General features: G+C 41.7%; 1 protein-coding gene across 3 annotated transcripts in view; it reads right to left on the bottom strand.

Annotated features, from left to right (window-relative positions):
* Pde5a (phosphodiesterase 5A) overlaps positions 1-17506 on the bottom strand; it is a 136164-nt gene that overhangs the window by 27535 nt on the left and 91123 nt on the right. For all 3 annotated transcript variants that reach the window (XM_036191556.1, XM_036191557.1, XM_036191558.1), the window contains exons 12-14: positions 7616-7762; positions 2364-2489; positions 548-642 (exon numbers count right to left, since the gene is read on the bottom strand). In XM_036191556.1, the coding sequence (XP_036047449.1) occupies positions 548-642; positions 2364-2489; positions 7616-7762 (368 nt within the window). The remainder of the gene's footprint in view (positions 1-547; positions 643-2363; positions 2490-7615; positions 7763-17506) is intronic.

Genomic DNA, 17506 nt, shown 5'->3' with positions numbered 1-17506 from the left:
CTCCAGGGTAAAAATTCTACCCCTTCTGGACTCTTCTTCATAGTTTTTTGTTGTTGTTGTTTGTTTTTCATATTTATTTATTATTATGTATACAGTGTTCTGCCTGTATGTGTCCCTGCAGGCCAGAAGAGGGCACCAGATCTCATTACAGATGGTTGTGAGCCACCATGTGGCTGCTGGGAATTGAACCCAGGTCCTCTGGAAGAGCAGTCAGTGCTCTTAACCTCTGAGCCATCTCTCCAGCCCCCATAGTTTTCTAAAGAAGCTCTTAAGCTGGGTGCACAAAAACTAAAGCAAAACTCACAGTAAGTATGTAATAAGATTTTAAATATACTGTTTGATCTTCAGGCCTGAAATGTGATCAATAAAGTATTATTACACTTGCATTCGCCTCCTATTTTCCTTAAACATAGCCAGACCATGCAATGAAACTTGACCAACTAATATTTTGTAGCATTTTGTCTTTTTGGTTTTTTGTAGCTCTAACTTAAAACACAGTTCAGTGATTTAGCAGAAACATGTTGTTTTCTTGAAGAAACCATCTTACCGCTGTATGTATGAGTTGTTCACACCACGATGATCCAAGTCATGACTTAAAGCAGCAATCAGCAATGCAAGTGTCTCTAGATCCGTCAACTTGTTCTGTGTGCAAAGGCATTGAAGTCAAGAAAAAGAAAGATAAACCACGGGCCAGGGTGTTCTCCTGGGACTTTTCAGTGTTTATTCCCGCACTTCTGTGCAGGCGGTCACAGAGACTCTAGAAACTCTGCTCTGTGGCTGATCATCTGTACTGTCATTCACCACAAGCTATTACAAAAGTCACTGGACATCGGAAAAGGTTGAAATGCTTCAAAATTGAGTACTCCAGGACCAGTCAGCAGTCTCGGGGGCAGCCTGAGTTCAATTTTGGTAACAGACAGTGGCAGGAGAGAACCAACTCCCAAAAGGTGGCCTCTGACCTCTGCACATGTATATGACCTATGTGCACACAGATACACACACATGCTATACAACTTTTTCAAGTGAAAAAAAAAAAAAGAATAATCTGTCCACCCCACAGTTAATGTCATGAATCTTACTTTTATGCATGTGGAATGATTATAACAAACTTTAATTATCTTTTTCTCTTGTTTTTTGTAACCATTGCTTTGCTGTCTGTGATCGGCTGTTATATCCTTAAGGAACCTAGACAACATGACTATTAAACAAAACAGTAGAAAAGGGATTACTGGGGGAAAATTGCTTTCAAAAGTTGTGTAATATATGCGCAAGCTACATAGTGGTTATTTTTGAGTACTTGCCATTTATACTATTTACAGTACTATTCCCATCGTCAGTAAGGAAATGCAAGTTAAAATGCCATGCCACTCTATTCTGGAATTCCCAATACTATAAGCTTTGAAGCATGTGTAAAAACATGATCTCATTCTCCATCATGAAAGCCAGGGGTAGCTTTCGGTGGTGAGAACCTTAGGATTCTTGCACGACCCAAAGTCATTATGGTTTTAGAAACGCTTCTGTGGGAGTGGAGCAGCACTATGTTATTCTGTATGGCTCCTTGGACAATGGTTCTTCTTTTATTTATTTGCTATATGCAGTGATCAAATCCAGGGATTTACACAAGCTATTCCAGTGTTCAGTCCTAAGCTAAACCCAAGTCCAGTCATTTCGTTTAAAATTGGCCATTTAAAATGTGCCACCCCTGAAAGTAGGATATTTGACAGAGAATAATGTTTTTTTTAATTTACTTTTTAAAACTGAGAGGCTCTAAATTTAATTTATGTAACAGATATCTAGAATCACTTACTCATAATAACTGGTCAATTCCCTCTGAAGATAAAGTCTAAGGACAGAGATATAATAGAATTTGTCTGGAAATGAATGCTTTATGGAAATGCTTTCTACACTGGTCTTCCTTTTCATCAGCCTGTGATCAAGGCACATGAAACCAAAACCTGTCTGAAATAGCATGTATAGAAGTAACCGCCTTCCACACAGAGTAGGACAGACAATGATGAGCTCATCTATGACAGCACTTGGTGGAATTTGAGAAATTCTGCTATGGAGCAATTGACTGTGAATATGATAAATGTACTATTTTTCTCTCAATGTCTTCCTCTGACAGAAATATTCATTTTCCCAAAGACTGCTAAAATGTAACATGAAGTTGGGAGATTTTACTACATCATATTTATTACAAATGAAAGAAAGTTAACAGCCAACTATTCTGCGGTGCTAATCTCCAACCAACCATGAGTCACTATGTGGTAAATTGTTCAATGACCATAGCTGCACATTAAAAATAATTTGAAAACATATGCTGTAAGCTCTACTAAGCAGGACTCTGAATGGCTCTGTAGTACCTGAATCTTGCCTGATTTCAGGGCAGCAAACATGCACTGTGCCGTGTTAAAGGCATGCCTCCAATTGTGATAGGCAACGTTCTTCCGATAATTCTTCTTGACACTTAAGATCCATCTGCAAAGAACCTTTAGGAAATGAAGGATAATAAGGAAGTGACAATAATTGCCAAGTTAGTCATCATTTTCTAAGTTCCAGGCACTGTGCAGCAGTCACGTTCAATCCTTACAATCTCAGGGGGCGGGGCAGGGTGCATGACTCCTTTCACAAAGGAAGAAACCGATACTCTTCATATGGCTTCACATGGCTCTCCATGTGGCTTCTGGTGGGTTGGGGGTGGGGATGGGGAAGGATTCAGTTTTCTTTAAGGGTCTGGCCACGGGAAGTTTCACCAGGCTCCAGTGAACATATGGGCAATATGAACTGGACTGTTTTTGGTTTTTTGTTTGTTTGTTTCCTTTTTCTTTTCTTCTTTTCTTTGGAGAAGGTCCCAAGGAGGCGGGCAGACCTGGGAAGTCAGGCAAGTGAATGTGATCGGGGGCATTATGTGAAACTCCCAAATAATCAATAAAAACATATGTTAGGAAAAAATGAATAGCTATTTGAGAGAGAGAGAGAGAGAGAAAGAGAGAGAGAGAGAGAGAGAGAGAGAGAGAGAAAGAAAGAACCCTACACTCAAACAGGCAACCTGTCAGTGGTAGTTGTTTATAAGGGGCAGGGCCAAAATTCAAATATAGCCAGTTCAGTCCAGAACCTACCAAGTTAACCTAGTTAAATTAGAAGAAAAATGGATAATATTTCAAAGAAAGGTATTTTGTCAAGGGTAGGACACTAACTACCTTCATAAAAAATATTCCCCCATGTCCTCCTTAGAATCCAGAGTCCTACGGCGTGAGTGTTGGGGAATGAGCGCTCTCCACGCTCTCATGTTGTACACTGGTGCGCAAGGATCTAAGGTGGCCTGGGGTCGAGGTGTCCAGCTCAGGATTCAGGACAAACTAGAATCACAGGTCTTAATGCCCTCTTCATCAGATTCTTACACTTTCGGCTCTGCCTAAGTGTTAGGCACTGTTAACGTCTGGCCACCAAGATACCAAAATTTGGAGATAATGTATACAAAGGAAAGCTCCTGGGACCCATATGGAAAAAATTTATTTTAAAAGATGGGAAGAGGCGGGGAAAGGCAAAATTGTTCAAGCAAGTCTCCCAAGTTGGGATTTATTTAACTTCTAAGTGGAGTATGAAATGAAATCCTCAGGGACCCAAGATCTAAGCATGGTGATTCCGTTTGTGTTACTAGTCTGCCTCTCTTAAAATCTGAATGATTTACTCTATTTTTATAAAACAAGTATGTGCTTTCCCCAAGTGTATCACTGGGGATATTGCGAACACAAAGAGCATTGCCTGAGGACTGGGAAAAGGACAAGGGGAAAGAACGCAGCTTTCAAATTCTTCAACGTTGTGACTGGCTATGGGGGCTGAGCCGGAGTCTCTTCGCTGTTGGTAGAAACAGCTCGATCACCAAGGACTTGGTGTAATCACTTTCCTTTTTACAACTTTTTCTTCTAGTGCTGTGGCTCAGTTCACAGGGAATTCTCCAACCAAGAACCCCGGGATCTCTAAGCACTGGGCCCTGTGAGTTACCCTTGTTGGATGTGCGCTCCCTCAGCACTGAAATCTCAGTACAGATTTCCTTACTCTGGCCACTTCTGAACACTTCGATGGAAAGATGGTAGACCAGCTACACCAGGATGATTTGAGATGAAAGGCACAAGTTTTACTTTGATATGTTTTGAGAGTACACACTAGCACCGTGTACAAAATCTCTTGTCAGAATTAAAGCAGGGAGAAAAATAGTGAGAAAACTGGAAATTCGGTGTCCAAATACATCCTTCAGTAGTTCAAAACCCAAAGCTCTTATTAAATATTCATACCCTGCGATTCAACCGTGCCTAAAATAACTCCTGTTAGGAATCTGGTAAAAACCTATCAGCTTGGGGCTTTTTGAGGATGGACCCCTCCATCACAACATACATTGGACTCTATCTCCTGAGTCTCAGAGGGAGGGGAGAATATTAGAATTTGAAACAGGGTTCAGGTTAATTATCAGTAAAGAGGCTGGTCAGTGGTTGATAACACCTTTGAGGAAGGCCAAAGACTGTCTGCAACAAGGAAAGGGTAGTCTTAGGATCTCTAGGGGGACAGCCCACAGCCAGAAGAGAATGAGGAAGTACCTAAGGAGGTCTTAACAAGAGAGATGTGCACTCCCAGCCCCCAGAAGCCATTGCGGATGATGCAAGGACCATATACTCACTGCTAAGCCTGCCCACTTACTTTCTGAGTTCCAATTCAGAGAATAACATTTTCTTCCCTTCTTCCTATCTCCCTTTTCCAAACCAAACTGACCCAAACCCTAAACCTGTTTGTGTTGACACTCTGGGCATTTTTTTTTCCTCTGCTCCCACTCGGAGCGGCTGCTCAAAGACTTCCATTGCTGAGCCTGCGTGGCTTCTTAACCTACTCACAAAGCCTTGTCTTCTCTCTTCCTCTGCTCCTGGCAGCTGCTGAGATCCGCATCTTACTGTTCTATTTCTCTTAACCTCTGATAAAAATGACTCTTGAGTTTCTGAGTCCGTTTTAAAAATCTTTTCCTACATGACTAAGAAACTGCTTTAAGGACCTGAGTTCCCCAGGGACCATGGCAAGAAGCACAGCATATACAGTTTGGGGGCACAGACAGAAAGGACAGGCGTGGGAACACGATCAACACGTGTTGTCCTAATAAAGTGGACTCTGAGAGAGCGGTAACAGACAAGGGCAGCCACCGGCATAAATCAATGCTGAAGGTCTGTGGTTCAGTGTGAAATGGCACTTGATGGGGCACTCTCTCCACCTAGAATTCTACTGACAATAATACCTGAAATAAAAGAGAAGACCAGCTACTTAGGCCAAATATCCAGCCAAAATAATCCTAACAGCTAGGTTAATGCTGCCCAGAATAAATGTAAAAAATGTTTTGTTTTTTAAAGTAAAGTTAGTTAGCCCTCAAAGTGCCAATATTCCACAAATTTCCTCCACCTTGTAAAAGTTTTATGTAAAGGAATTAAAATCTTTTCATCTCCCCACCGTGTACAACTTTTATGCAAATCTCTTTTTTTTTCTTTCTTCAAATCGTTTAATCTCTTCCACCAGGCAAAGCTTTTGCTTATGCAGAGGGCTCCCTGCCTTCCTGGATGTCGGTCTGCTGCAGCACATCACTGTCTTCCATTGCCTTTGCACTGAGCCTTTTAAAACTAGCCAATCTCCAGGACCGGGAGGCCAGAGCCTGGGGAAAATACAGTCACTATCTGTATTAGAATAAAAAGGAGGTAGACTTCCTGCCCCGGTGTGCTCGCTAGCCTGTCTGGGTCACCGTGTTCCATTTTTTTTTTTTCCAAAAAGAAATTGCCTTGAGGAATTACTTTTACTTTGTTCATGTGTTTCTTTGCATGGCACTGAAGTGATCTATTGTTTGTTTGTTTTTTTACTTTAAGATAGGGGTAAGAATCTGAGGAAAGGATTGCCAGGGAAAATGAGGATCTATCTGTATTACCCAATCCTCAAATGCTACCTATAAACCAAACAAAAAGTAAATCAACAAGAGGAGTTTTGGGAGAGAATCACGCTCCTGTGTTCTAGCCAAGCCCTTGGAAGAGGGTCATTGTTAGTTACAGATGTGAACACTCCAGGAACACGTGGATCTGGTCAAGTTAGGAAGTAAAACGGTGATCCATATTTAGGACTTCTAACTCTAGATGCGAACTTATCACATCTACAGAGCAGACTTTTAAAGTGAGCCCTATCTCATACAGTGGAAAACAGTAATGGAGATTTAGCAGAGTCAAATTTGGCCTGAAGGGGAAATAATTGACATGCTCGCTGTATCTGTGGATTATGTATAATATTACAAGCGTGCACATATACAGACATGTAATATACAGATGAACATGTGATTCATACAGATCCTGCAGAGCAGTAACATCATTTACTCTAGCTGGTGAAGAAACTGAAAATGTGAGAGATGAATGCCCAAGTGAATGTGGACTGATCACTAAGGGATCTATGATTGAAGCCCATGACATTTCTACTCCACGATGGCTTCATTTCTTCATCCGTGAATGAGATTCATTCATAAGAACTTGTTGGAATAATCAAACAACACAGCATCCCTTAACTAACACTCAGACTAACAGACCCATTATTAACCTATTGGTATTGTTTGGTTTTCATTGAAGAAAAAGTAGCATGAACTTTGGTTAAATTTAAGAAAGAGTCAGATTAGGGTCTCCAGGAACATAAATGACACTCTGTCAATCTTAGTTACATTCACCCCCAGTTTTCTTTCCATACTGTGAGGCCTTTAAGAGCAGGGTCAGTCAACTCAGCATTGGAATCACAAAGAACATGTGAGTAACTTTTCATTGTGTGAATTAATGGAAGGCTAAACAGAATTGTAAAAGCCTTGAAGACTGAAAGTTTATATAGGAAATCTGTATTTGGAGACTGGGGTTCCAAGGGCCTCACTTCTGCTCTACGGAAATGACCTCCTTTGAGTAGTCTGGCTTCACCAGCACCTATGGCCCTGGTACTGGTGGGGTCTACATTGTTATCTTGGCAATGACGTCAGGATAGCTCAGGCTTCGAATTCCTCAGTGAGTTGCCATTGTTGTCAGGAGGAGAGGAGTTAGTTCCCTTGGAGGGCTTACCAGGCAACTGGCTCTGCTGCTCACCCTTCCGGCTGCTTCTCGGGCCACCTTCCCCTCACCCTCATCCCAGCATCGCCTGCCACCTGCTTTGTCACTTCTGTCAATGTAAGTAAAATTCTCCTGTCTCCTCCAACCTGGAGCTTGACACGTGGTAGGAATCCAATAAATGCATTTTTTTTTTTTTTTTTTTGAGACAAGGTTTTTCTATGTAGTCCTGGCTGTCCTGGAACTCATTCTGTAGATCAGGCTGGCCTCGAACTCACAGAGATCTGCCTGCCTCTGCCTCCCGAGTGCTGGGATTAAAGGTGTGTGCCACCACCACCCAGTTTAATGAATGTATTTTTTGTGACAGATGGTTTTTCTTAGGCAAGGGTACGTTAAGCATTAAAACTGAAAACCCCCTATTACATGCTATTTAGTCAGGTCCAGTCCCCCCCCCCCTCTCTCTCTCACACACACACACACACACACACACACATTTTTACCAAAGGCCATCACTGCCTTCCTACCTCATGTTTCATCTGGAAGTTCTGCACAAGGTTGAGGTCGGTGAACATCCGAATTGTACACAGTGCTGTTTCCAGATCAGACAGCTCAAAGTCACTGAAGCTGAAGTCGGTAATTTTAAGGGTTTGGGCAGATGGTACCACAGCAGCCTTAATGAAGAGAAGACAATGAAATAAAGCTGTGAACTAAGAGAGCAGTTAGTCAGGATGTTTTCTTCCTTTTCTGTGGGAAAACAGAACATGTTGTTTATTTTATCTTTCCTTTCAGCGTGGCCATGGTTGGGGTCTGGAAAGTTCCGGAAAATGCTCTTATGTTAAAGGCTCGTTCTCCAGCCTAGTGCTATTGGGATATCTTAGTTTGGGTTTCTATTGCTGTGGTAAAACAATAATGACCAAAAGCAACTTGTGGCGGAAGAGGTTTATTCATCTTACAAAGCGCAGTCCATAATCCAAGGAAGTCAGGGAAGGAACTCAAAGTAGGAACCTGGTGGCGAGGACGGGTACAGAGGCCAAGGAGGGGTGCTGCTTTCTGGTTGGATCCTTATGGCTTGATTAGGTACTTTCTTACAGCACCCATGACCACCAGTCCAGGGGTGGCACTGTCCACAGTGAGCTGTGCCTAGCCACATCAATCATCAATCAAGAAAATGCACCAGTGGCTTGCCCACATGCCAATCTGGTTGGGGCATTTCCTCTATTGAGGTTCCCTCTTCCAAAGTGGCTTGTGTCAAGCTTATATAAGTGCATGGGAGGTCGTAGAATATTTCAGAGGTGGAACTCGGGGTGGAAATTAGATTACTTGAAGTATGTCCTATAATGGGAGAGTCTGGAGCCTTCTTTTCCTCTTACTGAAAGCACTACTGGATGACATGGGACTGAACAGGTTTCTCAACCAGGCTTCTCCCATAATGCACTGTGTCAACCCCAAACCCCACGGCAGCAGAGGCGACTTGATCATGTACTACATACAAACTCTGAAACCATAGCCCACATAAACGTCCTCTTTTTCAGTTGGTTCTCTCAGGTATGTTGTCAAGCAATGGCAAACTGCAATCGACTAGACCTAGACCTCTCTCCCACAAGATTCCCTACACCTTTTAAACCGACTCACATGGGTTTAACTAATAGGATTCCAGATAGGTGAAAGAGAGAGCCTGGTTACCATGAGACTGCACTTCCAACAGAAAGCAACCCAGAGGACACCGATAATCTGGCCCTTTTATACCTCTGATTCATTTGACAGACACAACTATCTGGAACTATTTCATTCCTGGAAGTAAGCAGTAAGCAAGGTAAAGGTAATGGTCCAAGCAATTTATATTTCATTCATACAAAAACCTTATGGATCTGCACCCATTTCTTTTTCTTCTTCTTTTTTTGGTTTTTTTTTTGAGACAGGATATCTCTGTGTAGCTTTGCGCCTTTCCTGGAATTTGCTTTGTAGACCAGGCTGGCCTCGAACCCACAGAGATCCACCTGCCTCTGCCTCCTGAGTGCTGGGATTAAAGGCATGCACCACTACCTCCCGGCTGCACCCATTTCTTTAGCTACACTAACAAAGAGGTCAGGTAAGGAAAGGAGCCGGGTTTCCAAGACAGTACACTGCCGAGCTCAGATCTGACCTCACTGCTACTCTGTAGAGTCTACAATGTAAACTAATGTGGATTCTCACCCAGCTTGAGCATGTCAATCACCTACAGTGCTAATAAAAGCACTTGTGTGGAAATTTCCATTTAGTCCACTGCAGGTGGCCAAGGGAAGCTGATTTTGTTTGTATTTTGGAAGGAGTGGCTCTGGTTTTTTAACTGAAATCCTTGGCTTGGCTTTGATTTTACAGACATTTAATTGTAGCAAGCACCTGGAGTGTCTTCAAAGACCTTGCTCTCTTCATCAACCTCTCCCCCTTTGCACCATCTGCTTCGGCGAGCTCCTGCTGTTTGCTAGATTCCTTGTTAAGTGACATCAATGACAGTAACTTACTTTCATGGTTCCTGCACTTTTCTATCTATTAGCATAAATACTTATGAGTAAACAGGAAGGGGGATCAAATCTTAATTCTCTTTGCTTAACTCGACATAACAGTTTTCATTTTATTTAAAGATGGGCCTCCTACAAAGCTCAGGCTGACACGGAACCTGTGACCTTCTTACCTTACCATTGCCAGTATTGGCATGATAGGGATGCACCAAGGTTCTTAAAGTTCCAAAGCTTCCATGGAGGACGAGGCCCATGAGGCCCACCTGCCTGTGTTGGGACAGTCCCCCAAGCACATCTAAACTCGCTGTCAAAAACACCTGTTATGCTGTTTATGTTTTAGGAAAATTAAGGAGGAACATGATCTTTCTAAAGCATCAGTGAAAGAGTAACTGGCCAAGGCCAAGAAGCCCTGGCAGCCTCACTGCTCTCCTGTATTCTTGCTGGGACCTACGGCTGCTTGAACTTGCAGAGCCTGCTACTCCCCTATGCGTGGACCATTTACACTACGGGCATGCAATCGAGTATTACTATTTGTGTTAGCCTTACCAGGCTGAGAGTAGCTTGATGAAAAGAGACTTGTTTACTGAGAAAACGATTATCAAGGGTGGACAGCGTTGCCAAAGCCTGTAGGTTTCTTAGCATTCAGACAGCACTAGCTTGTCTTCCCTTCAACTTTCCTGAACGAAAGCCAGCATAACACTAAAATCTCCCCTATACCTTTAAAGTTATTTCACCTGCTCCTGGTGCTTGTCATGTTTCTCCTCACACACACCAGATTGTTCCATTCTGGAAGACTCTTCCCCAAAGACAAAAATTCACAAGAAAATACTTAGTCTATAAAGCCAGTGCCATGGACTTTTGAAACAGGGAGGACAACTGAAAATGTTTAGAAAAAGGTCTCACTGTTTACAGTGGCCTCAGGGATGGAGCAACTCCAGCTGAGGAGGAGGGACCAGATAGCAGCTGCTCGCTTTAAGCAAATCCACTGGACGAGAGGACAGATGTTTTATTCTTAAGCATTATTTTTCTTATAGCAGGACATTCTCTTCCTTTTCTTCCACAAAGCATATTCCACAGCTGCCGGGGAGGTGGCCCACACAGGCCAGGCCTCTCCCTTGTGCACGGATTCTCTGGCTCTCAGACTGACAGGAAAGCAGCTTCCTTTCCGCCCTCACACACTACCACACCACAGCACAAACAGACTCCACAAACTGACCCGGCAGAGACACGCAAACATTTTCCATGAGAGCCTTGTAGTCGGATGTGGGGTTCAGAACTTGGATTAGCCACTAACAAGGCTTGAGAAAGTCAGAGACCCCTTAAAACCCTTCCTCTCTAACCATCACATAAAATGCCAACTTTCTCTTTGTTTTTCTCACTATTTCAGAAGATAAAAAATTGTACATTTTCCATTTAATAGCAGAGACCAAAGTGTGTGGTATTTAGGGGTAGAGCAATCAGGTACAATTCTTGGGGCTTCTTTTGGTCACAGTTGTACATACTAAAAACTAGAAAGTGAGATGCCAGACAGGGACACAGGTAGGCTAACTGCCGATCTTCACTTCCCTTTTCCGGTGAATGTGGTGCCCCAGTCACATCCCAAGCTCTGTAGCAGACCACTTGCTATAGCTTCCCCTCCCTTCCTTCCCCCCATCTCAGACCATCATACAGACCTTCTCCTTCAGCTCTTCTTCCCTCCACTCGTCTTGTCATCCCAGCCCCCAACTCCAGCAGGAATCCCTGGGAACCCACCAGCCAGCCCTGCCAGAGAAGCAAGTAGGCCAACAAGGCAGGGAAGCAAGTTTCATATTGTCTTACTCCCTCATCTTCTCTAAGTCCAGCTGCCCAGTCTCATCCCCAGCTACGTGGCAGACTACCTGTTGTGGCCCCTCCTCATTCTCCATGCCCATTCCCAGGGGATGAAGGAGATCCTGGTGGGACATCCTGCTTTCCTCCCTCCAGTGGACCCCTTTGGCCTCCCCTTCTTAGTCCATCTCCACTCCGGAAGACTACAATACAGAGAAACATATTTTTTCCTGAACCTCCAGTAGCCACACCTATCAAGATCCCAGAAGAATTTCTTTCCAAGCAACACACAGCCATCACAACCTCCTAAGAATCCAGAAAAGAAATCAAGGAATAAAACGCTCACCCAACAAAGACAAGACCAGACATCAGCACCCAGAATTACAATCATCCCAAACACAGATGCTTGGACAACAGGGTAAAAACATAGTATCAGCCAAGACAAAGTCTCCAGTAGAGTCCAGCTATCCCACTTCAGCAGGCCCCAAGAACTGCGACATTGCTAAGCACAAGACAAAAACCTTAAAATAGCCTTTATGAATATGATGAAGGTCCCTAAAGAGGAAATTAATAAATCACTTAAAGAAATCTATAAAAACACAAAAACTGGAATGAAATAAATAAAACAGTTCAAGACCTGAAAGGAGACATAGAATCAATAAAGAAAACCCAAACTGAGGAAAATCTGGAAATAATTCAAACAGGAACTTCATAGGCAAGACACACCAACTTGAAAACAAAACAAAACAACAACAACAACAACAACAAAACATCAAAAAGAACATCCACCATGATCAAGTAGGCTTTATGCCAGAAATGCAGGAATGGTTCAACATACATGAGTTAATCAATGTAATTCACCATATAAACAAAGTGAAAGACAAAAACCACATGATCATCTTATAAGATACAGAAAAGGCCTTTGACTAAATCTAATACCCTTTCAATGGTCTTGGAAACCTTAGAGATGCAAGGGATATACATCAATATAATGAAAGTAGTTAAAAGAGATCCCATGGTCAACATCAACTTTAATGGAGAGAAATTCAAAGCAACTCTACTAAACTCCACTCTCTCCATATCTATTCAATGTAGTATTTGGAGTCTTAATTAGAACAATAAGATGCCTGAAGGAGATCAAGGCATACAAATTACAAAGGATGAAGGCAAAGTTTCTATATTTGCAGAAGATATAATACTATACATAAGCGACCCTAAAAATTCCCCTGGGAAACTCCTACAGCTGATAAACACTTTCAGCAAAGCAGTTGGATACAAAATTAACTGACAAAAACCAGCAGCCTTCCTATATACAAATGACAAATGGACTGAAAAATAAATCAGGGAAACAACACCATTCACAACAGCCTCAAATAATCTAAAACATCTTGGGGTGACTCTAATCAAGCAAGTGAAAGATTTGTATGATAAAAACTTTAATCCATTGAAGAGAGAATGTGAAGAAGATATCAGAAGATGGAAAAATCTCCCATGCTCACTAGTATTAACAGTAGTATTAACATAGTAAAAATGGCCATCTTACTAAAAGCTATTTACAGATTCAATGCAATTCCCATTAAAATTCCAACACAATTCTTCACAGAAGTTGAAAGAACATTTTTCAGCTTCATATGGAAAATTAAAAAACAAAAAACAGGATAGTTAATACTGTCCTGAGTAATAAAAGAATAATGGGAGATATCATTACCTCCTATTTCAAGCTATACAACAGAGCTAAAGTAATAAAAACTGCATGGTATTAGCACAAAAACAGACATGCTGATCAATGGAATCAAATTGAAGACCCAGAAATAATTCCACAAACATGGACACCTGATTTTTATAAAGAAGCCAGAAATACATGCTTGAAAAGAGACAGTATCTATAACAAATGGTGCTGGTCAAACTGTAGATGCATGTAGATGAAGCCAAACAGATCCACACTTATCACACTGTAAAACGCAACTCCACAAGGACCAAAGACATCAACAAAAACTAGATAAACTGAATCTGAAAAAGAAAGTAGGAATAGCCTTGAACTCATTAGCACAGGCAAAGACTTTTAGAACAAAACTTTATTAGCTCAGGCACAAGATCAACAATTATTAAATGGGAACTCATGAAACTGAAAAGCTTCTGCATGGCAAAGGACACTGTCATCCAGACAAGGCAGCCTACAAAACTGGAAAAGACTTTTAGCAATTACATACCCAACAGAGGGCTAATATCCAAAATATGTGAAGAACTCAAAAAACTAGATATCAAGAATACAAACCAACTAAAAACAGGGGAACAGATGTAGCCAGCAAATTCTCAAATTGTAATCTCAAATGGCTGAGAAACAAAGAAATGTTCAATGTCCTTAGCCATCGGGGAAATGCAAATTGAAACTACTTTGAGATTTCATGTTATACCCAGAGTGGCTAAAATCAATCAAGCAAAGGACAGTTCATGCTGAGGAGGATGTGGAGTAAGGGGAACACTCCTCCATTGCTGGTGGGAGTGCAAACTTGTATAGTCACTATAGATATCAGTGTGGTGGTTCCTCAGGAAGATCAGCATCGATCTACCTGAAGGATACTTCATCCTACCAGAGACACATATGCTCAACTATGGTCACTGCTGCAATATTCATAATAGCCAGAAATTAGAAACAACCTAGATGTTCCTCAACAGATAACTGGATTAAAAAATGGGGTACACATTTAGACAATGGAATATTACTCAGCCATTAAAAAAATGAAATCATGAAATTCACAGGTAAATGGATGAAACTAGGGGAAAAAAGCATCCTGAGTGAGGTATCCTAGACCAAGAAAGACAAAAATGTATGTATTTGCATATGTGTGGATATTAGATGAAAGTCAACAAAAACCAAGTTACAATACATAGAACTGCAGAGGTTAAATAGAGAGTAAGGGTCTGTAGTGGGGGCAGAGAGCTCTCTCCAGGAAAGGGAAATAGAATAGATAATGATGGATAGAGGTGGGGGACTAGAATGAGAGGATCAGGTGTATGTGTGTGGGGGTGCTAAGAGAGGAAATATGGGGGAGACAGCTAAAATCAAGGGCCATTTGAATGGTAATATGGAAACCTAAAACAGTAGAAGCTTTCTGAAATATATGAAGGCAATCTAAGTGAAATTTCCAAATAAGGGGAAAGACAGAGACCCAGCTGGACATCTCTTGTCACCAAATGAAATTTCCAGTATGAGGACTAGGTTACATATAATTGAGTCAAAGGGATCCCATGAGATCCCCAAACAACACAGGTTGTTGCCAAGAATATAGGTTGCTCTCCACAAATGGATAGCAAGGCTCTATTCTGAAGACAACACCTACAAAACTTCACTGAACATGGAGAAGTCAGGCTGGTGACTACATACAGCCTTCATCTCTACATGCTGGCATCTTTGATACAAGAAGATACTGTGCTAGAGGCTACCAAAGGAGAAATTTAAACACCAAATCATCTACAATGGTATCCTGCCTGCACGATACACTAGTACAATAGTGGAGCAAAGCTTGTTGGACTAACCAACCAATATCTGATTTGATTTAAGGCCTATTCCCTGAAATGGAACCCATACCCAACATTGTTTGGGTGCCTAAGACCCCTAGAGTAGATAGTTCATGGACTTATGGTAAAACCAAACACTACTGTTCTAAAATGTGTGTGTGTGTGTGTGTGTGTGTGTGTGTGTGTGTGTGTGTGTGTCAGTGCACATATGCATGCACAAAGGCTGAAGCAGCATGCACAGCATGGGCTCCTAGAGTAGAAAGGAGAAATGTCTCTATATCTCCTTCATGTGCCTTTCCTTGGACCCTTTTCCTTCTGCTTGTTTTGTCTTATTCTATGTGCTAGCTTTTGTTTCTTTTAGAAGTGCTGTGGATATTGCTCTGTATGCTGTGAATGTGTTGCTTTGATTGGTTAATAAATAAAACACTGATTGGCCAGTAGCCAGGCAGTAAGCATAGGCAGGATAAGCAGAGAAGGGGAATTCTGGGAAGAGAAAGACTGAGTCAGGAGATGCCAGCCTGCCGTCCATGGAGCAGCATGTAGCGGCACACAGGTAAAGCCACATAACACGTGGCAACATATTGATTAACAGAAATGGGCTGAGTTTAAGTATAAGAGGTAGTCAGTAGTAGGCCTGAGCTAATGGCTGAGCAGTTTTAATCAATATCAGCTTCTGAGTGATCATTTTATAAGCAGCTGTGGGATCTGTGGGGCTGGGCAGGACCAGAAAAAACTTCAGCTACATAGAAGCCTGTTTGTTTTCTAATGAGAGACAGAAAGGAGTGGATCCAGATGGGCAGGAAGATGGGGACAAACTTCGAGGAGAAGAGGGAGGAGAAACTGAGATGAGAATATATTATCTGAAGAAAGAAAACTATTTTCAAAACAAGGGGGAAAAAGACCTTAGAAAGTGAGATTTCTACATGAATTTCTTCATGGAACAATACAGTTTATTGCACTATAGTTTTGAAGCCACAGATAACACACAACGTATTTTAAAGAACTGTTTAACAATAAGGTCAACATATAAATTTGTATATATGCTTTTATGGTTGAAAAGTTCATTTGAGGGCTGGGGCAATAGCTCAATCAGTGCAGCTCTTGTGGGGCAAACAAGAGAACCTGGGTTAGATTTCCAGTCCATGAATAGCCGGGTTCAGTGGTGTGCTCCTATAACCCCAGTGCTCTGGAAACAGACAAGAGACTCCCTGAACTTTCTGGCCAGCTAGCCCAGCAGCAGCTTCAGTCAGAGAACTTGTCCTCCCTTCTCCCCCAAAAAAGAGGCGGCATGTGAATGGGGAAGATACCTGACCTGGAACTCTGGTGTCCACATGCAGTGCACCTACATGTTCCTATACACATGCATGCACTTATATGTACACACCACACCTCACAGGCATACACAAAATACAACATAGGAGAGATTTGAATGTCAAACTAAAATGGTGCCACATGAGAAAATATTGAGGGAAACTATGGAGGGAAGTGTAACTCTATAGGTCCCTTATCTACTACCTAAATATCTAGTATTGGGTGATGTAGGTGGTAGCCAATAGGCCAATGGCTTTCTAACTTCAGTCTATGTGGCTAATGATATGTCCATATATGATGCAGTAGTGCAGATATGTTTTGTTCTGTGAACTCATTCCTGGGGTCATTCAATGATGACTTCAAATGATTTGAAAGAAAATGTTTTTCTGTCCAAAATAGTCAAGGAAGTCTGCATTTTCTCAGTTTAACTCTGACAGTGGTCTATTTGGTAACAAAAGTGATTATAGACAACAGACTCTCAAGGCTCAGGATCTGAGATTGGATAATTGATACAGATGAGTAGAAAAGCAGAAGGAACCATAATTTCATTAGAGTAGCATATACAAATCATTAAAAATACAACTTCTTGGGTCCAGTGCTGAGCTACTAAAATAGAAAAGCCAGGAGCATGCCCTCCCTTGCCATCTGTGTGTGGCAATGAGTCTTCCAAGTGATTCTGATGGATGTAAAAATGTGAGAACCACTGCATTAGGAGAAGCCATCCACATCAATGACATAGCCGTTTACATAGTCACTGTGGCAGCCTTCAGTGAATTGCCTTTTTGTGGGTCCAGTGGTAACCACCATGCCACAGTCTAGTGGGCAGAAACCACAGGTGAGCCGGCTTCTTCTGACTACTACTTCAGAAGAATGAAATACAGAAGATACTATAAACTTCAATTTTTTGGTTCAAACTGTGGTTAGAAAACAAGAGCATTTGTGGATTTCCTGAAAGAATCTTCTAGAAACAAAAATCCAGATGCTGAATTACAATCCATGTTGAAATCAGACATGCCACAGACATGTTGAAATCTCCCATGTCTAAGTTAAAGTGCTGATTAAAACAGAGTTGGGCACCAAGAAATGGAACTGAGACACTGAAATGGAATTGAGACACTTGGGTACAGCTGCACAGGTACAACTCTCTTGGACAAGAGCACCTTTATAATTTCACAGTGCCTGATACCTCTCAGTCATAGTTATTATATTTTGTGATTATATTATGTATATAATGCACACACACTCAGTATATTTGGAAAACCTACTACAATGCCTGTATAG

This window comes from Onychomys torridus, chromosome 6 (genome assembly GCF_903995425.1).
Source record: "Onychomys torridus chromosome 6, mOncTor1.1, whole genome shotgun sequence".
In the NCBI taxonomy this organism is placed as follows: Eukaryota; Metazoa; Chordata; class Mammalia; order Rodentia; family Cricetidae; genus Onychomys; species Onychomys torridus.
This window is presented reverse-complemented; position numbering and strand designations above follow the sequence as displayed.